The sequence below is a fragment of the Sorex fumeus genome, unplaced genomic scaffold, assembly GCF_029834395.1.
Source record: "Sorex fumeus unplaced genomic scaffold, SorFum_2.1 ptg000021l, whole genome shotgun sequence".
Lineage (NCBI taxonomy): Eukaryota > Metazoa > Chordata > Mammalia > Eulipotyphla > Soricidae > Sorex > Sorex fumeus.
The window spans coordinates 3694718-3716441 of record NW_026606078.1 but is presented as its reverse complement, the minus strand read 5'-3'; the positions used below and the strand labels follow the sequence as shown (position 1 = coordinate 3716441).

The 21724-nt window shown below is 38.0% G+C and overlaps 1 protein-coding gene across 1 annotated transcript in view; it reads right to left on the bottom strand.

Moving 5' to 3' along the window:
• Positions 1-356: 356 nt before the first annotated feature.
• Positions 357-21724, bottom strand: part of KCNK1 (potassium two pore domain channel subfamily K member 1) — a 79329-nt gene continuing 57961 nt past the window's right edge. Inside the window, exons 2-3 of the mRNA XM_056113580.1 lie at positions 6911-7306; positions 357-1604 (exon numbers count right to left, since the gene is read on the bottom strand). Coding sequence (XP_055969555.1) covers positions 1345-1604; positions 6911-7306 — 656 coding nt within the window. The 3' untranslated portion in view covers positions 357-1344. The remainder of the gene's footprint in view (positions 1605-6910; positions 7307-21724) is intronic.

Sequence of the window (21724 nt, the reverse complement as noted above, 5' to 3'; positions counted from 1 at the left end):
AATTTTAAATAATAAAGGATCCTACTATAAATTAGAGACACCTGGTTTTAAAAGTGAACACAGACAGGGCTAGAAATGTTCAGGGCAGCATGTAACATAGCAGGTACATGTCTGATTAGTTCTAATTAGTTGAATCGTCAGAGATGCTGATCTTTAGCAATATCTCAAGCACCTCTTGTAGATGAGACTAAATTCATGAGCACAAGTTTTAATGTAGAGTCTTTCTAAATATCTGATATTCCTAATAATTACATGTCCTCCATGTAATTATTGCTTTGTGGTTACTATAAAGGAAGTTATATATATAACTTACATGGAGGAAAATTTTTCCTGAGAGATTAAAGCATGAGCTTGCAACCAGCTGTGAATGTTATTTATTTCAGCTTATAAACATAAAATTCTCAGTTTAATTTGACAGAATTGGTCAAATTTAATTTGACATTCAAATCCACTTTCAAAACAAAAATGTCTTACTCTTGTTTACAAGTCACATTTTTCATCATTTGCTTACCTCCAGAGGAATGTCTAAAACACTTTAGATGTTTCTAACATACTGTTGCAAATGGGTAAAGAGATTTATTGTAGAATACTGCAGTAGCCCACTCTTCAATGCACATAACTACTCCCCTTATTTTATTGAAGCAGTTCTTGATTATTTAATATAAATAGAAATCTAAAGGAAAAAATATCTACAATCTTGGATTAAGAGTATGCTGGAAACAGGTGACCTAAACTAGTGGTTTTCAACACTTTTACACCTGTAGACAAGCACCGATCCATGGACTGGTAGTTGAAAACCACTGACCTAAAGCTTATATACAGAATATAAACATATTTAAATTTTATATGTACATAGTCAAACGTTTCCTATTCATTATAAATAGTTTTTAACTTAGATTCTACAAAAATAATGATTGTGTTTGGGCACATGCAAATGATCCACATAAACTTATTTATAAAACCATTTCTATGCTTTTTTTTTGCCTTTAAATATAAATATGGCTGTTTTGCCATCAACTAAAGATTTAAGTGCAAATCCCCAAAGTCCCCAGTTAAAAGTATAAAATCTGCCTCTAGACTTAGGAGCACTCTGCTTCAAGTATTTTTCACCTAGTAGTGATGTCTAGATAATATTTTGTCACAGATGAATATAGGAATATAGCCCATTTGCTAGGTATTAGTTCTCTAGAGTAAAAGCTTTCTTTCTTTGTTAAAATCTTGCGATCAGTAGCTATTAAAATATTATCTTGGGTTTTTACATTTTCATAAAAATGAACAAAATGAAACCTCTTCCTCACTGCCCTGACACTGAACTCTCGAGAACAATGTAGCAAAGCTCTAAGCTCAATGGTTCACGGAGCCATCAGAGCCCTCTGATGATGAAGGGGCCACGAAAGGCTCATCCTGCTTCTGATCCTCCTTCATTCCAGCTGCTTGATCGGTGATGGAGGAGAAGGACAGCTGGTCATGCTCCATGATGTGCACCTGGTCTTCATCCTTGTCCTTCTTCACATAGAACATTTTTCTGAATTTTTTCAGCTCATGGAGTTCACAGAAGGTTTCCAGGACAACCAACATGGCAATAAGGCCAAGCAGCAGATAACCTGTGTGAGAGAAATGACAGTGTCTCTGGGGTTTCATTACAGATGAATCAAAACTCTCGGTAAATACATTCATGATCACTTTCCTGATTGCTTGGATGGTTTGGACTACTGTGGCTCAAAGAGTGTAGATTATTCACTATAATATGGTCACGGTCCTCCTGTTGTTCACTGATTTGCTCGAGCAGGCCCAGTAACGTCTCCATCCTGAGACTTGCTGTTACTGTGTTTGGCATATCGAATACCTCACGGGGAGTTTGCCAGGCTTTGCCGTGCAGGCGAGATATTCTCGGTAGCTTGCCGGGCTCTCCGAGAGGGGCAGAGGAATCGAACTCAGGTCGGCCATGTTGGCTGCGTGCAAGGCAAACGCACTACCGCTGTGCTATCGCTCCAACCCACACTATAATATGACATGATTTATTTATTTATTGGGTTCTGGGTCATACCCAGCAATTCTCAGGGGTTACTCCTAGCTGCATTCAGAAATTACTCTGTGCTCAGGGGAAAATACAGAACGCCAGGAATTGAACCCGGGTTGGAAGCATGCAAGGCAAATGCCCTACCTGCTGTACTATCTCTCCAGCCTCAACATGGCATAATTTTTTGATTAAAAAAAATTAGAAGTTGGGGCTGAAGAAGCATTGTTTGAGATGACATACTGAATCCTCCCATAAGCAGTCTCCTTCTTCCCAGTCAGGGTGGCCTTGGAGATGTGAAATTTCCTCCAATCAAAGGTTCTCAAAGAGCCAGAGGCATTTAGAAAAAAAAAATATTTATCATGATTGCTCAGAACAAATCTAGGTAGGTACCATTTTTTTTTCCTTTTTGGGTCATATCCAGTGATGCATAGGGGTTATTTCTGGCTCATGCACTCAGGAATTACTCCTGGTGGTGCTTAGGGAACATATGGGATGCTGGGAATAATACTTTTTTGGTTAGCCACATGCAAGGCTTATGCCCTACCTGCTATGCTATTGCTCCAGCACCTAGGTAGGTACCATTTTCTGTATCTTATTTTGTTTTAGGACCATGCCTTTCACATGTGCCAGCAATGCTCAAGAGACCATATGGTGCTGGGGATCAAACTTAGGCAGGTTCCTGCATGCGAAGCTTATATAAGTTCCATCCCTTTGAGCCATAGCACTGACCTAAGCACATAATACTTTTTATTATTATTTGTGCCACACAATAAGATGTTTAAGAAATAAGAGTTTAAACTATAAAAACTCCTTTAAAGACGATGCAGATATTAAAATGGTCAGTGTCAAACATATATTTCTACTTATGTGGTATACAAAGAACCAAATGAATTAAATAAAACAAACTTTTGCCTAAATAAACAAAGTTTTGATTATCTAAGGTAAAAAGAAAGTGAGAAGTGGGTTAATTAGATAAAATGGTGTCACTTGAGAAAGACAGAATTAGACTTTAAGTAATAAACTAATACAAAATATATGAAAATTGGTGTATAAACAATGCCACCCTAAATCCTCTGATATAAACCAGTGCTACTTAATTTTTTTCCTAGATTTTACTGTTTTGTTTTTGCTTTTTTTTTGGGGGGCGGGGGCGGGCACACAATGAGTGGTATTTAAGTGCTACTTCTTGCTCCCGGGGATGCTCAAGCAGTTTCATGCTTGAATCCAGGTATTCTGCATGTAAAACAAGTGCTGAGCCCACTGTGCTGTCAATCTAGTCCAACATTTTTTTTGTTTTAATGTTTATTTGGGGATGGAGAGAGTAAGCAGCAGGTAAGCCATTTACTTTACATGAAGTTAATATGGGTTCACTTCTGCAGCACACAGAAATGGGTCATTGGGAGACGTCTGAACTTCTTCTGAGATCAAGTCACAATTTAGATTTCCATTATGTAAAGAAGTTTTGGTGTTTCGGTGTTGTTCGTTTTTATGATTTTAACAGTCTACTTAGTTTCATTGTGAAGTTACTATTATTTGCTTCTGCCAGTGTCATACCAGATAAATTTAAATAGGGCAATGATACTTATGAAAACCATGTTTACTGAGGATATGGAACTTTTTCTTTGATTTGCTCTTTCTTTTAATTCAATTTTTATTTAGGCACCTGGGTTTTTATTACACAAAACTGTAATAATGGAGTTTGAGAATATAATGTTCTAACCTGAAGCCCACAACCAGAGTTTCGATCACCACTACACCATGTCCCAAGGTTCCCTTCCAGGCCTCCAGTTCCATTTCCTTAGCAAACACATTTAAAAATTTTAATTATTATAGTTTGGGTCACAGATAAGGTGTTTGCCTTGCACACGACTGACATGACCGGTCCGGGTTCGATTCTTCTGCCCCTCTTGGAGAGCCCGGCAAGCTACCGAGAGTATCTCGCCCGCACGGCAAAGCCTGGCAAGCTCCCTGTAACGTATTAAATATGCCAAAAACAGTAACAACAAGTCTCACAATTTGTTGTGAGATGTTACTGGTGCCCGCTTGGGAGGACAGTGCTATAGTGCTACAGTGCTACAGTTTGGGCCACATGATTACAATAATGCTGACTCCTGGTTTTAATGTACTGTTACCTTAGCTCTACATGGAAGTGTTCAAGAGCCTTGACTAATGTTGACAATATCTTTCTGTTATTTCTGGTCACTCCACACCACCACCATTCTCACTTCTGTAATCCAGGGTAATGACTTTCAATTATTTGATACCTCCCATTCCCTTATCTTATTCTTCTCTATGCCACAGAGAATAAGATCACCCAGTATGTTCTTCCCCTTTGAATTTCTCATTAAGCTTGATACCCTCAGTTAAATAAAACTCCATGGTTTCATCTTTTTTGACTGTATAGTATTCCATTAACTATAAATAACTTCTTTATCTACACTCATTTTTCACTGGATATTTAGGTATTTCCATATCCTGGCTGTTGTACTAAAAGCTACAGTGAACATAGGTGCACAAATGTCTTTTAAAATTCATGTTTTTATGTTGGGTATTTGCCAAGAAGTGGAATCACTGGATCATATGAAAGTTCTAACTTTTCTGAGAAATCTCCATACTGTTTTCCATAGGGACTGAACCAGAAAAATATTCCTACCAGGACAGAATGAAAGTTTATATTTTACTACATCACTTCTAACACTGGTGTGTTTAGTCTTTTGAATATATGCCATTCTCAGTGGTGTGAAATGATATCTACTTATCACTGTAATTGCCTTTCCCTGACAATAAGTGATGATGAACACATTTTTACTGACCATATTTATAGTCTATGTGCAAGTTCCTGTTCATTTTCTCCCATTTTTTGATGAGATTATTGGTTTTTATTGTTGTTAATGAGCTGTATGAATACTTCATATTTTTATATTAAATCTTTGTCCAATATATTTTGTGAAAATATCTTCCTCCATTTGGTAGGATGTCTTTTTATTGATTTTATTGTTAAGGTGATTCCTAGCAATTTGATGTTTTGAGGGACTTTTTTTTAAGAGTGGGTCTGGGCCACAATGATGGTATACAGCTATCCAGGAGTTATTCCTGGCTCTGTTCTCAGGAGTAGCCTCTGGTGGTGCTCAGTGGACCATGTACCCAGGGTTTGAATCACGATTGCGATCACCATGGTTGAATGTAAGGCAGTGACTTATATATAAAGGTATAGTCCCTTTATATCAATTCTTGAAAACAAAACAGAAAATCATAAATACACAAAATAATCTTACTGAAGTTTTAAAAAATAATGTCCTGAAATTGGAAGCAATATAAATATTCAACAATAGAGGCAGTGTTAGATTGTAGTAGAGCCACCTGGTGATAAGTTATGAGGACATTAAACATTTATGGTAGCTAGGAGAAATATAAAAACATTTTGGTAACTGTTTGGTGTGTATTTATTGAACTTGTCTAGTATTCAGGCACTATTCACAGCCATGTCAACAGTGAAGTCTTTGTCTTGGGTGAGGCCCATAATTTAATAGACATGGTAAAATATACATAGTTCAACTATGCATTTTATCAGACTAAGACCAAAAAACAGGTCTGAGAAAGAGAAACTGACTGCCTGAATACCTATGATGATTTTCCTTGCAGACCTGACATAATGAAGTCTTGTAAAATACTTGAGAAAACAGACATAAAAATTGTACATACATTACAATGTAATTATATTTGTCTTAAAATGATAAGTTCTGGAAAGAGACACATAAAAACAAAGTTCCTTGGTAAATAGATTAGTAAGCTTTCCATATCAAATTGCTTTTTAAAAAAACTATTGAAAAATCAAAATTCACTAGCCAGTGAATTTTATTGCAATTATTGTCATAAGTTTCTAAAAATTGCTGACATTCTAACTAGCTAATTGCTAGCATCTAACATTCTAGCAATTCTTCAAAAAAGAACAAGATTGACAAACCAGACAAGCAACTGCTTTAAGATTTTCTTGGTAAGTGAAAGAACATGATTGATGCTAATGAGTTACATACTAGCCCCTAGTTTTCTTTAGTTCAAAGTATGATCTCAGGGTTGGGAAGTCAGTTCTCAGAGTTAGACTGCATACTCTGCATGCAGAAGGCCTAGGTTCAATCTCTGGCACCACAGGATTTGGGAGTGACACTCCAAGTACTGCAAAGTATGACACTGAAGCCAAAAGTAAATAAAAATTTCCAAATATATAAACTTACTCATATGTGTTACATACAGAAGCAAAGCAAGGAATGGCTAAAATTCAGGGAAAACCTTTGAATTTCTTTTTTATGTAGAAGTACTGCTATTTGTTCAGCCACTGATTAGGCTGATTTAATTGGGTATGAACTCCACAAAAACCCTTTAATCTTGACAACAAAGTTAGAGATACCAAGTAAGGGTTGAGGGGAGCTTGGAGAAGGGGAATAAAGTTCTGAACCAGAAGTGACCGAAGCACACTAGTAGGGTATATACCAAACCATTAACACTATCATAACCATTTTAACTCAATAATAAAATATCAATTAAATATCAATAAAGAAAAGTAACTATTTTAATAATAATTTTTTTAAAAAAATTTCATTCTGTGTGATTTTTTGATACTTTATAATGCCCATTACATTATTATTATTAAGACCTTGATTAGTAACTATAGGGAAACCAGGAAAAAATAACTGTTGGTAAGAAAATTTTTGCATAAAGAATTTTGAAGGGAATCTGAATGAAATAAAACATTTTTGGGAAGGTAGCAAAACTGAAAAAAACTATCAATCAAAATTTAGGACTTTCATAAATTAATATTCATTAGTAGGTGAGGTAGGATTTGGAAAGGAAAAACAGAGACTAAGGAAACAGTCTGTGAACCTTGATACTCACATGTGATCCCAACCTTATAGAGTTCTCGGAATTTCTGATTATAGCCTTCTCCAGGAACATAATCCCCTAAGCCAATGGTACTCAGGGAAATGAAACAAAAATAAAATGATTCTAGGAAGTTCCAATCATCCTCCAAAACAGAGAATACGGCCGCTGGGATAAAAAAGAAACAGGACACAGTGACAAACCCAAGGATAACAGCATGGACGATGGCCACCATTTGCTTGGAGAAGCCCCAGCGGAGGTGGAAGTAGAGGACAGGTCTTCGGGTGACGTGGATAGTAACACGCTGTACTACTGCTGTCAAGAACAAGAGCGTGAAAGGAATGCCGATGACCGAGTAGATGATGCAGAAGGCCTTACCCCCATCTGACAAGGGCACAGTGTGACCATAACCTGAAAGAAGAAGGAAAAAATGAAATGACAAAGAAGAGAGGGGTGGAAACATTTTTAAACAACTGTTTATCTTTCACCTCTATTCTCCTGAAATCCAGGAGCAGTGCCAGGCTTCAGGTCTGATTATTATTTGGGGTTTGGGGGCCTAACCTGGTGGACATCTGGCAGCTTCTCCTAATAATGCTCACGACCATATGGTGTTGGAGATGGAACCAGTAGGCCAAAGGCAAGGCAAGGGTCCTTATCCTCTGTACTGTCTCTTTTGGTCACACCCACTAGTCTGATACTTTAAATTTCACAGTGGATACTATACATTCAGGATGTTCACCATTCTTTACAATATTCTTCAGCTGTTTCCAACACTTCTTAATCATGTGATGAAGTGCTAATTTCATACCTCCTTACCCATTCAAGAAAACATATCACAGGACATTTACTTTATCAGGCCAAGAAATTCCCCTCTATCTGCAAGAATTCTCACTAGTTTACATTTAAATCTCAAACCATTCCAAGTGCATTTTCATAAGGATTATTAACATCTCTGTGGGGGAATAGAATCAGGTATTGTGGAGGAGACTAAATGAATACAAAAACACAAAAAATAATTAAAAGGAACATTCAAGCATACAGGATTGTGCACTTCTTTTAAAAATTTTTTTAAATGTTTGGTTAAATAGTACATTCAGAAATTGTGGCTTTCAATACCCAAAAGGAGAGAGAGAACAAAAGGGAATGCCTTGCCACAGAGGCAGGGTGGGATGGGGGGGTTGGGGGTGGGTGGGAGGGATACTGGGATCCGTGGTGGTGAGAAATGGGCGCTGGTGGAGGGATGGGTATTTGATCATTGTATAATTGAAACCCAAGCACAAAAATTTGTAAGTCTACAACTGTACCTCATGGTGTCTCTAATAAAAAATTTAAAACAAAAAGAAATTGTGGCTTTTACCCCTTGTCATTTCTGTAGGTTCTAAAATACCAAAAATTCTGAAACAAAGCAAACATTAAAAAAAATTAATTAGGGCAAGTGGTCTAAACTAGTTTTATTTTGAGAATTCTCAAATCAAGCCCACCACAAGACTCTTCATTCAGTAAGTGTAAGCAAAGAGGAATTCAGCTAGGAACCGGGCTCAAAATTCTCCTGAGTATTTCACCTGGAAAAGATTAACATAGCTGAACAAGTCAGTTCAGGAAAAAGCTAATGAAATGCCATTTTTGTGAAATTGGATTCTATAAAAAAAATTTAAAAACAACCCCCAAAAAACCCTCATGTGATTATAACTAAAATGTGGTTCTAAAGCTTGATTTCTAAAATAATTTTGGCTTAAACGTAAATGTCACTAAAAAAACTTTCAGCTCCTGATGCCTCAAACCTCTGCTTTGTTTTCCTCGAGGTAGTGGCCAGGAAAATATGACCATCAAAGTTTCCATACAATTCTGGTGCATGACCTCACCCCAACATTCAGGGATGTTGATCCACTACAAAAGGTAAATTCAGGGGTGGGAAAGAAAGGTATGAACTGACCTAAAAAGAGTACCAGGATTTCCCAAAAACTATATTGCAACCACCCACATTTGGCACTTTTCTGTGGAGAGAGTTCAAAGCTTAGATTTTTTCAAAGGATTAGGGGGTTTTGAGCATCAGTTAGTTCCTGAATCCATTTAGTTCTCACACCCAGCTGCTCCAGCAAAGCCACACCAATTTTTGAGCATGGTTAAAGAGGGAAATGGTTGAGCTATATTCTCCAGAAAATATCAGAAAGGATGCAGAAAGCATGTCAAAGCAATGTTCATGCACACAATGTCAATTAAAGACAACTGTTGATTTTGGGGGGGGTTGGGAATTGGGGAACTGACAAAGGAATGAGACTTGAATAAAGCAGTCCTAATCACAGAGGAAAGGAACCTATCAGTTACCATCCAAGCTAGGTGTTAAGATTTAACTATCAGAGATGGGGATAGGGTAAGGGCTGGAAATTGAATCTGAGAATGCAATTTTATTTAACCATAACCAAGCCACCAGAAAGCAACTCACAACTCACAAATTCAGTTGTGAGTCCAAGACTAAAAGAACAGATACTTGATCATTGTATAAAAGTACTTGATCATTGTATAACTGAAACCCAAACATGAAAGTTTGTAAGTCTACAACTGTACCTCATGATGTCTCACTAATTAAAAAAAAAAAAAGAACAGGTAACAATGTTCAAGAAGAAATAGGAAGGTGTAGATTTCACATAGGCAGGAATTATGTGGAGGAGACCTAAGATTAGCTGAGTCAATTAGACTAGGCAAAAGCCTTTATATCTCTGATCTTATTCAGTTTTTGGTGGCAACTTTGTAAATTCTTAAATAAAAGTGCAATACTACTGCACACATCCCACCTCTTTAGAATCTCTCTTGCAAGAAATTTCAGTTCCAGTATGGTAGAATAAATCAAAGTTATATTTTTTAAATGTTTTAGGATATTAGTTTTATTCTCAAATGATGATTGCCTTTTAGTAGAATGTTAATAAAATCTGTTTACTAAAATGATTTACCTAAGTAACAGACTGTAAGAGCTCACTCTGAAGTGACACATTTTTATATCAGTAATTTGTTCCCACTAAGAGATTGAAAAATCACCAACATGAAAATTTTACTGCATTCTAGTGTCTTCTCCTAATGTTTAGCTACATTATTTTTGATGTGATGTGAAATGCAAAATTTACACCTCATTTGTATTCTTAAAATTTCAGGGAGAGCCACATTGGGAAAGCCATTCTCTGAACGAAATCACACAGAAATTCTTTTGTACTAGACAGCTTAATGAATCAAATAGAAACCCTTAACTATCTGTATTGTAATGAAATAGTAAATAATTTACTAATGTTCATTCAACTGAATCCCCAGATAAATCATAAAGCAAATCTTGTATTTTAAATCAAATCAGTTAAGATTCATTACAAAACACAAAGAATTTAGTGAGCTTTGCATATGCCTTAGATATTTACTATTTTATACATATGTATATATATTTTTTCTAATTTTATTCATTTAATTTGTGGGGCTTAGACTGAGCACACCAAAGTATACTAAAATACAGATTTCAAAAACTTAGGATCATGAGATGAAACTACCATGTACAAATGTTCTTGTACTGTAGTATCCAACTCCATATTTGCTGGATATCCTGTTAACTCTCAAGTATCATATTTATAAGTGTCCTAAGAAAATTTTTTCCATTAAGTTACCATGATACATGCTAAGAAAATAAGCCATGGAATAAGAACCTCATTCCCTGAATTCAATCTCAGCAGAGAACTGAAATTTATCTCAATATTTTCTTTTTGAAAAAAATACTTTTTATTCATAATTTCTTATTTTAAATGAATCAGAGTGTATACACAGTCACAAAGTTGTTCATGATTGAGTTTCAGTCATATAATGTTCCAACACCCATCCACCTTCACCAGTATATACTTCCCACTACCAATGTCCCCAGTTTCCTTCCTCTTCCCTCCTCCCATGTCTCCTCCCCACCCCCACCCTGCTTTTGCCCCCCCCACACATGGTAAGCTTCCAACCATTGACCAGTCCTCCTGGCCCTTGTTTTGGAAAAACACTTTAATTCATAAGTGTCTCTTTCTCAGTAGACAGCCAGTCTCCCACCCTCACCTCCCACCCCCATCCCAATTCTATACCCTGAGTCTCTCCAGGGCTATTTGACCACAGGGCTATTCAGCCTAAGGAGAGCAATAATACTGGGGTTGTGTCTTCCAATTCATTGAATAATCTTGGGAGCAAACTTACTTGTTCTGCCACTTTAGTTTTCACTGAAAATATGTTCTACTTCATGGTTTCAATAAAAAGCTTCCAGAAATCTTGCCTACGATAGATCTTTATCTTTTTAATATTGTGATAATCCATTTCAAAGACCTGCATTTAGAAAAACTCTATGGATAAAATGACTATTCCTCCCAACAATGGCATCTACTGGTGTTCTCAACCTTTCTCCAATTGTATCCCCTTCCAAACTTTTCTTCCTGTTGTTCCTTCCTGCTCCCATCCTACCAGTTGGCTCCCTATTCTCAGGCATCAGTCCCCCATTTAATGCATTTTTTCCTTATTTTTAGGCCATACCTGGCAGTGTTCAGGGCTTGCTCATGGCTCTGCATTCAGGAATCACTTCTGGCAGTGATCACGGTGCCAGGGATCAAATACAATTTGATTGCATGCAAGAGAGATGCCCTGTATGCTGTTCCATTGCTCCACCCTCACCCCCATCACTTATGCACTTTTTACCTGTGGCTTTCTGGTAGTTATGTTGGTTGAGAAACACTGTTATGTGTAATAGAGATGTAAAGCTTCTATTACTTGCTTATTTATGAAAGGATGTTTATCTGAAAGAGGTAACTAAAAGGAGGATTAAATTAGACTAACTAGAAGTATTAGGAAACACTAAAACTGGACTATATCCAATACATTTTGTAGGATGTACAACAAACCAAAGGAAATTGAGTTAAAAAGTCACAGGGATTGTAAATGTCATCACCTTTGCACCCCCTTTTTGCTCCAGTCATGTGGTATTTTTCTAAACATTTCTTGTTGCTGCTACTTAATCACAGAGGTTTCTTTTTCATATCCAAACAGAGAGCAAGGCCAGTGGCATTCCTTGTTAAGATATTGCCCTTATTTATTTTTATCTCAGAGTATTTCTTTCTGAGAAAGAGATACGCTTGACACAACATATTTGAACCCCAGAGGATTCTAAAAAATTGTTTGAATGTCTCAGAACGGAACACCCTGCACTTTTGCAATGGATGTTGTAACTAAAAATAGCATAGTTGAAGAATAACTAGAAACAATAATGGCAATAAGCACCTGCCAGAATGCATCAACCTGAAGCTCCTTTTTTTTAATTGAATCACTGTGAGATACAGTTATAAGCTTTCATGTTTGAGTTTCAATCATACAATGATCAAACATCCATCCCTCCATCCCTCCACCAGTGCACATTCTCCACCACAAGAGACCCTAGTATTCCCCCCCCTTTCCAACCCCCTGCCACCATGCCACCATAAAATTCTGATGAAATAAAATTGTTTACCCATTTCCTCTTCAATTCTAGTTACCTACCCAAATTACTGTTATTATGTTATATTAAATTAGTTTCTCTATTTTTTAAACATTTAGATATTTAAAAGAATGACAATTTTTATCGTAAATAGTAAAACATGTATTTTGTTCTCCAAATGTTAAGTTTTCTTTGAACAACATATCTGGCTCCATGTCAAATAATAAAGATAAACCTGTTCATTCTCTAATTTTATAGGCTTCACAGCCAGCAGTGCTTGGGAGTCCATTTCATGCTAGGAATTACATTTAGAGACTCACACATTTGACTTATGTGCTCTACCACTTGTGATATGCCTTACGTGTTCATTAAATACAGTTTTCTGTACGATGAAAGAACCCTGGAGATGTAGGGAGAAAGGTTTGGAGAGGTAGTACATTAATGCCTAGCACCTCATATGGTCCCCAGAGCCCTGCCTAGAATGATCCTTGAATGCAGAGCCAGGAGTAAGATTGAACAACCCTGGTGTCTGTCTGTGGGAGGAGGGTAGTATGCTAGTATGCAAGAGCCCTAGATTATTTAACCATCCCCAAATTGATGAACATATAGAGTGTTTCTAATTCTCCACTATTAATAACCACAGGTCAAAGGTAACTTACTTAGGTCTTTGGAAAGTCACCTGTAATACAATGGTTATACAATCTATGACATTTCCTTCTAGGCTCAGGTACTATTCAAATTGTCAGTTCAAAAGAGAGAGTATTAACAGAAACCTAAGAATAACTTCTAATGCTCTAACAATCCACTAGCTCTCAGCAGAAGGCATTCCCAGGGGTTCATGTACACAGTTCCTAGGTTGTGCTTGCACAACAACACTCAGTTTCTTACAGAAGAATATAGTACTGTGATTTCCAGGTGAGAGCTAGACCTCTGCCCTGGTGTAGCGTCTCATTTATTCCTTGGATTCTATGCCTCTGGTCTTACATTCACCTATACACTATTTAATTAAGTGTTCACTGGCAAATAATCATTTTTCTCTTGTATGTCGAGGATTAGCATACAACATCTGACATACAGTAAACTACATTTGTTCTACTGATTCTAGTTAAATAATTTTTATTATTTAAATACTACCTATATAAAGGGCTGGAGCGATAGCACAGTAGGTAAGGCGTTTGCCTTGCATGCGGCTGACCAGGTCAACCCAGGTTCGATTCCTCTGTCCCTCTCAGAGAGCCCAGCAAGCTACCAAGAGTATCTCGCCCACATGGCAAAGCTTGGCAAGCTACCCATGACATATTCCATATGCCAAATACAGTAACAAGTCTCACAATGTTACTGGGCCCACTTGATCAAATTGATGAACAACGGGAGGACAGTGCTACACTGCTACCTATACAAAATTAATAAAAATACTTGATCTTCTAACTTTAATTTTTAGTTAACCAATATGAGTATCATAGGAATTCTTAATGAATGCTTTCTTTGCTAAGCAATAAGTGTTTTCAGCCCCCCACCCCCCTGTGCCCCCGTGACAACATATAACAACCGTTTATTTGGGGCTGGAGAGATAGTGCAGTGAGTGGGTAGGGTGCTTGATTTGAACAAGACTGACCCAGCTTTGAGTCTAAGCACCACATATGATCTCCAGAGCCCCACCAGAAGTTATATCTAAATGTAGAGCCAGGAATAAATCCTGAGCAATTCCAGATGTGGCTCCAATGCTGAAGAAAACAAAGCAAAAATTGTATATGCATATCCATTTTAGCTCCTTTCCAAACTAGTAATATTAATAATTTCTAGCTGATACCAATTGTTTCATTTTTACACATTTACTTTTCCCTAGATTAAATACCGAGAGTATTTGATATGCCAGACACAGTAACAACAAAGTCTCCAATGGAGACGTTACTGGGCCCGCTCGAGCAAATCGACGATCAACGGGAGGGCCTTTACCTTTACCTTTTAAATTTATTGAAAGATATTTCTTAGCTCTAGAGCTCAAATTATAATGATGTTTACCTTTTTCATATTATCATAACTGTTAATCTATTGGTTGGGGAGAGAGGGTTGCTAAATGGGGATAAGGTGGTCCCCGGAACCACTCCCAGCAATTCTTGACCAACACTGCTATTAGATAGTTCGATGCTAGTCAGTACAGCTCTGGCCCTTGGATATATTGATGGGAGTGGAGGGGCCATCAAATCCACAACCTGTAAGGTTTAGGGGCCCTCAGAGCTATCTCAGAGATACTCAGGGGATCCTGAGGTAATGGGAATCAACTAGGACCAGATACTGTCATCTGTTGTTCGTCGATAGCCTCGAGCAGGCCCCAGTAACGTCTTCTTCGTCCTAGCCCTTAGATTTTAAAAAGTGCCACATTTGAGGCTCTTTCAGGGTCAGGAGAATGAGACCCATCATTGTCACTGGTATTTGGCATATTGAATACGTCACAGGGAGTTTGCCAGACTCTGCTGTATGAGCAGGATAATTTTGGTAGCCTACCAGGTTCTCCAGAGTAAGAACTAGATGAGAAGATGTCATGCGGCCACATTAGCGGCCGTGCGCTTCCGGAAGCAGAGTTTTATAGTCTCTGGGTCTTGGCCATAGCACCCTGAATGTGCCCCATCTCATCTGATCTCGGACCAGATACATACAAGGCAAATGTATTAACTACTGAACCTGTCCTTCATGGATTTCTTCTCATTAGCTTCTATATATTATACGTTATGGTCACCAAATGAAGCTTTACTTAATAAAATCAAAATTGTGGAAGGCATAAGTATAATAAATTGCTCGATAAGGTAAAGGTAAAGGCCCTCCCGTTGATCGTCGATTTGCTCCAGCGGGCCCAGTAACGTCTCCATTGGAGACTTTGTTGTTACTGTGTCTGGCATATCGAATACTCTCGGTAGCTTGCCGGGCTCTCTGAGAGGGGCGGAGGAATCGAACTCGGGTCGGCCATGTTGGCCGCTTTGTAAGGCGAACGCCCTACCCGCTGTGCTATCAAATTACTTACTATTTTCAACATTCCCTTTGAGCTGATTACCTTGTTGAGAAGCTCACTTTCTGACCTATCTACCTTACCTTAGCCAAAGTGCTAACTTAAAATTGAGGAAAGAGAAACCTCCCACTTAATTAATTATTTTAAATAGAATTTCTATGGCTATTTAAAGGAGAGTTTGGTTTATGACTTTAAAATTTGTCATGGGTATTTTTATAGAAACTGTAATGAACCTGTATGTGTTTTGGGTAGGACTGTCATTTTGGCAATATTGATCTTTATAATCCATGAACAGGGGATGTGTTTCCATTTTCTCATGTCTTCTTTTATTTCTATTGGTAGTAATTTATAGCCATTTTTTGGTTTAAGTCTTTCATCTCTTAAGATGATTCCCATTTTATGGATAAATTCCTAGACTCCTACAGACTCCCAAGGCTGAACCAAGAAGACCTGGAATACCTGAACAGACCTATCACCATCAAGGAAATTGAAATGGTAATAAAAAGTCTCCCCAAGCACAAAAGTCCTGGCCTGGATGGATTCACTAGTGAATTCTTCCAAATCTTTAAAGAGGACTTACTCCCGATGCTCTTTAAGCTTTTCCACGAAATTGAAATATCAAAAACACTTCCGAACAGTTTCTACGAAGCAAATATCACACTGATACCAAAAGCAGACAGAGATACCACAAAGAAAGAGAATTACAGGCCGATATCCCTGATGAACACAGATGCAAAGATCCTCAATAAACTACTAGCAAATAGAATCCAACTACTCATCAAAAAGATCATACACCACGACCAAGTAGGATTCATCCCAGGGATGCAAGGATGGTTTAACATTCGGAAATCAATCAACATAATCCACCATATCAACAAAAGAAAAGATAAAAAGCATATGATCATATCAATAGATGCAGAGAAAGCATTTGATAAGATCCAGCACCCCTTTATGATGAAAACCCTAGCCAAAATGGGTATAGAGGGGACCTTCCTCAACATAATTAAAGCCATCTACCACAAGCCTACAGCAAGCATCATCCTCAATGGGGAAAAACTGAGAGCCTTCCCTCTCAGATCGGGGACGAGACAGGGATGCCCACTCTCTCCACTGCTGTTCAATATAGTACTGGAAGTACTTGCAATAGCGATTAGGCAGGAAAAAGGTATTAAGGGCATTCAGGTAGGAAAGGAAGAAATCAAGCTCTCACTATTCGCAGATGATATGATACTTTACTTAGAGAACCCAATAACTTCCACCAAAAAAACTCCTAGAAACAATAGACTCGTATAGTAAAGTTGCAGATTATAAAATCAATACCCAAAAGTCCATGGCTTTCCTATACGCAAACAGTGAGAGAGAAGAAAGCAACATGAAAAAAACAATCCCGTTCACAATTGTGCCCCAGAAAATCAAGTACCTAGGAATCACCTTAACTAAGGAAGTAAAGGACCTGTACAAAGAAAACTACAAAACGCTACTTCAGGAAATAAAAGAGGACATAAGGAAATGGAAAGATATCCCCTGCTCATGGGTCGGGAGACTTAACATTGTCAAAATGGCAATACTACCGAAAGCATTGTATAAATTCAATGCAATCACTATAAGGATACCCATGACATTCTTCAAAGAAATGGAGCAAACACTCTTGAAATTTATATGGAACAATAAGCCCCCACGAATAGCTAAAGCAATTCTTGGGAAAAAGAAAATGGGAGGAATCAACCTCCCGAACTTCAAACTGTACTACAAAGCAGTAATAATTAAAACAGCATGGTACTGGAACAAAGGCAGAACTGCAGACCAATGGAACAGGGTTGAATACACTGACATCTCTCCTCAATCATATGCTCATCTAATCTTTGAAAAAGGTGCAAGTAATGTGAAGTGGAGTAAGGAAAGCCTCTTTAATAAATTGTGTTGGCATCACTGGACGGCTACATGCAAAAAAATAGGCTCAGAACTCTGCCTAACACCACGTACAAAAGTAAGATCAAAATGGATTAAAGACCTCAACATCAGACCAGAAACCATAAGGCACATTGAAGATAAAGTTGGCAAAACCCTCCATGACATTGAAGCTAATGGTATCTTCAAAGATGCCACGCCACTGGCCGAGCAAGTGAAAACAGAGATAGATAAATGGGACTATCTTAAACTAAGAAGCGTCTGCACCTCCAAAGAAACAGTGACCAAAATACAAAGACAATCTACAGAATGGGAAAGGATATTCACCGAATACACATCTGACAAGGGGTTGATGTACAAGGATATACAAAATACTGGTTAAACTCCACAAGAAGAAAACATCCAACCCCATCCAAAAATCGGGCAATGAAATGAACAGAAACTTTCTCAAAGAAGAAATCCTAATGGCAAAAAAAGCACATGAGAAAATGCTCTACATCATTAATCATCAGGGAGATGCAGATCAAAACCACAATGAGATACCATCTCACACCTCAGAGACTGGCCCACATTCAAAAGAACAAAAGCAACCGATGCTGGCGTGGATGTGGCGAGAAAGAGACACTCCTTCACTGTTGGTGGGAATGTCCACTGGTTCAGCCCTTCTGGAAAACAGTATGGACGATTCTCAAAAAATTAGAAATTGAGCTCCCATTTGACCCAGCAATACCACTCCTGGGAATATATCCCAGAGAGGCAAAAATGTGTAGTCGAAGTGACATCTGCACTTGTTTGTTCATTGCAGCACTCTTTACAATAGCCAGAAACTGGAAGAAACCTGAATGCCCAAGAACAGATGACTGGTTAAAGAAACTTTGGTACATCTACACAATGGAGTACTATGTAGCTCTTAGAAAAGATGAAGTCATGAAATTTACATACAAGTGGTACAATATGGAAAGTATCATGCTAAGCGAAATGAGTCAGAAAGAGAGGGATAGACATAGAAAGATTGCATTCATCTGGGGGATATAAAGTAACAAAGTATGAGATTAATACCCAAGAATAGCTGAGATCAGCACCAGGAGGATTACTCCATAACTTAGAGGCCAGCCGGGTATCCTAGAGGAAAGGGCAGCTCAGATAGAGAAGGGAGCACCAAATAAAGGATGTTTGGAGGATCCTCCCAGGAGGGGAGATGCATGTCGAAAGTAGACTATGGACTGAACATGTTTGCCACTCAATGCCTCTTTTGCAGACCACAACACCCAAAAGGACAGAGAGAACACAGGGGATTGCCCTGCCACAGAGACAGGGGGGATGGGGGGATGGGGGTGGGAGGGATATTATCTATGGTGGTGGAAAATGGGCACTGGTGGAGGGATGGGTATCTGATCATTGTATAATTGAAACCAAAGCACAAAAAATTGTAAATCTACAACTTTAAAAAAAATAAAATAAAATAAAGGAAAAAAAAGATGATTCCCATTTTAATTCTTTTAATTTTTTTCTTTGGAAGCAAAATTGCGAACAGAATTTTTTTATTATTTCTTCTTTTTCATTGTTGCATATAAAAATGTCAGATATCTGTGTATTGCTATTATAGACGTCTATATTATTGTATTCATTCATTCATTTCATCATCCTGTTATTCGTCGATTGCCTCGAGCAGGCCCCAGTAACGTCTCTTTCATCCTAGCCCTGAGATTATATTCAAGGCTACTTAGGAGAATGAGACCCATCATTGTTACTGGTATTTGGCATATTTGGTACGCCACGGGGAGTTTGCCAGACTCTGCCCTGTGGGCAGGCTAGTATTATTGTATAGATCATTCATTGTATATTATTGTATAGGATCATTCATTTCAGGAGGTTTTTGTGGAGCATGTAGGTTCTTTTAAATATAGAATTATGTGATTTTCAAATAGTGACCATTTTATTTATTTTCCAGTCTGGGTGGTCTTACTATCTCTTTCTTACCTAACTGCTATGTCAAAAACTTCTGACACTATATTGAATAGCGTGATGAGTACTGTCTTTTTCCTGACCTTAGAGGGAAAGTTTTCAGTTTTTCACCATTGATTATGATGTAATCTGTGGGTTTATGGCTCATGGCTTTAACTATATTGAGGAAAGTTCCTTATATGCACAGATTATTTAGTTTTTATTATGAATGGGGGCTGGAACTTTTCAAATGCTTTTTCAGCATCTACTGATATGATCATTATTGATTGATATGATATGACATGATCATTATTATAAAAAATATGGTCTTTATTTTTTCTTATATTGATATGTCCTAAATTGATTGAGTTGCATATCTTATTAGAAAATAAATCAGGGTGTGTGGTGGCACCAGCAGGTCAACCTGTACCTGCAGGGCGAGTACATCAGCAGCCTGATGGTGCCTTCAGGTTTGCTAATACCCCAGAATTGTCGTGCCTTTGGCTGGACCCCAACAACTCGGGGCCAAGTTTACCAAGAAATTAAACGACCCAAAGTTAGGTATGTGGGAGTCATGCCCACAAGCCACCTCTGGCTAAGCTACACAAGTCAATTTATTGGCCTTATTTCAGAGACCCATAAATAAATCTTGAAAAAGATCAAAAGCCACAGTTAATCTTGGACCCACACAAGGCTGAACAGACCTGGGTAAATCAGAGGGGGTGGGTTGGCCTGGTGCCTGCCCAAGCAGAGACCCAGGCAGCTGCTTGTTCCCACAATCCAAAATCACCACCATGCTGCTGGCCTAACTCCACTGTCTCAGGGAAAACCTCATGGAGACACAATCTGCTGAAAATTCGGGTATGTGGATTTTGTGACTGAAATCTCCAGGCTTTCTTGGGGTTGGGTTGGGCTATGTTCCCACACCTCCCTGTATTTCTAGAAACCTCAGAAGTCTTATCCACTCCCCAAAACAGCTACCCAATTGAAAAGCTACTCCAGCTTTATCACCCCGATAAAAATACAAAATGACCTGAACAAACACAATGACCTCTTGGTGACTGTATTGCAAACAATAATGCAAAAAAGGGAAAGGAGAGAAAGTGAGCAAGAAGAAAAGTGCCTCCCACAGAGGGAGACTGGGGTTTGGGGGTGGGGTGTTGGGGGAGGGGGTGGTAAGGAAAGAGGAGACATTGGTGGTGGGAAATGTACACTAGGGGGTGGGATGGATGCTGTATCATTGTATTGACTGAAACCCAATTATAAAAAACTTTGTAATGGTCTATCTCATGAATATTCAATTAAACTTTTTTTAAAAAAAGTAATGTGGAGTTTATGGCCAATTCAATCAATTTAATTGATAGCTGAATAAATAGCAGTACTCCAACATTAATTAAAAAAATAAAAGAAATCAAATAATCACTATTTGAAAATGACATAATCCTGTACTTAAAAAATCCTAAATACTCTACAAACCATTGTTGCATGCCTAGAATAAATCCTACTTGGTCAAAGGCTCCCAAAAGTATCCTGCCCATATGGCAGAGACTGGCAAACTTCCCATTGCATATTCAATATGCCAAAAACCAGTAAAAATTATGGGTCTCATTCTCCTGACCCTGATAGAGCCTCGAGTATGGCACTATTTAAATTCTCAGGGCTAGGACGAAGGAGACGTTACTGGGGTCTGCTCGAGGCAATTGATGAATAAAAGGAAGACAGTGATACAGTGGTCAAAGTGTATGCTTTTTGAAGTAATATTGAATTCAGCTTGCTAGTACTTTGTTGAGGATCTTTGCATCTATAGTCATCCAGAATGTGTCTATAATTTTCTTTTTAATAGTTTCTCTGTCTGGTTTGGATACCAGGATAATGTTTGCCTCAAGGAACTTTTTGGAAAATTCAAATGGCCAAAAGGCACATGAAAAAAATGCTTTACACCACTAATCATCAGGGATATTCAAATCAAAACAACAATGAGGTATCATCTTATACCACAGAAACTGGAAGAGAACAAAAAGAACAAGAACAATCAGTGCTGGTGCAGATGTGGGGAGAAAGGGGCTCTCCTTCATTGTTGATGGGAATGTCGACTGGTCCAGCCTTTTTCTAAAACAATATGGAAGTTCCTCCAAAAACTAGAAATTGAACTCCCATGTGACCTAGCAATACCACTACTGGGAATATATCCTGGAGATGGAAAAAGAACACAGTAGAAATGACATCTGCATTTGTATGTTTATTGCAGCACTGTTCACAATAGCCAGAATCTGGAAAAAAACCTGAGTGTCCAAGAACTGATGAGTGGTTAAGGAAACTGGTACATCTACACAATGGAATACTGTGCAGCTATTGGACGAAATTCAATCATATAATTTGCATATAAGTGGATGGACATGGAGAGTATGATGCTAAGTGAAATTAGTCAGAAAGAGAGGGACAGACATAGAATGACAGCACTCATTTGTGAAATATAAAGTAGCGTAATATGAGAGATAAGGGCCAGGAG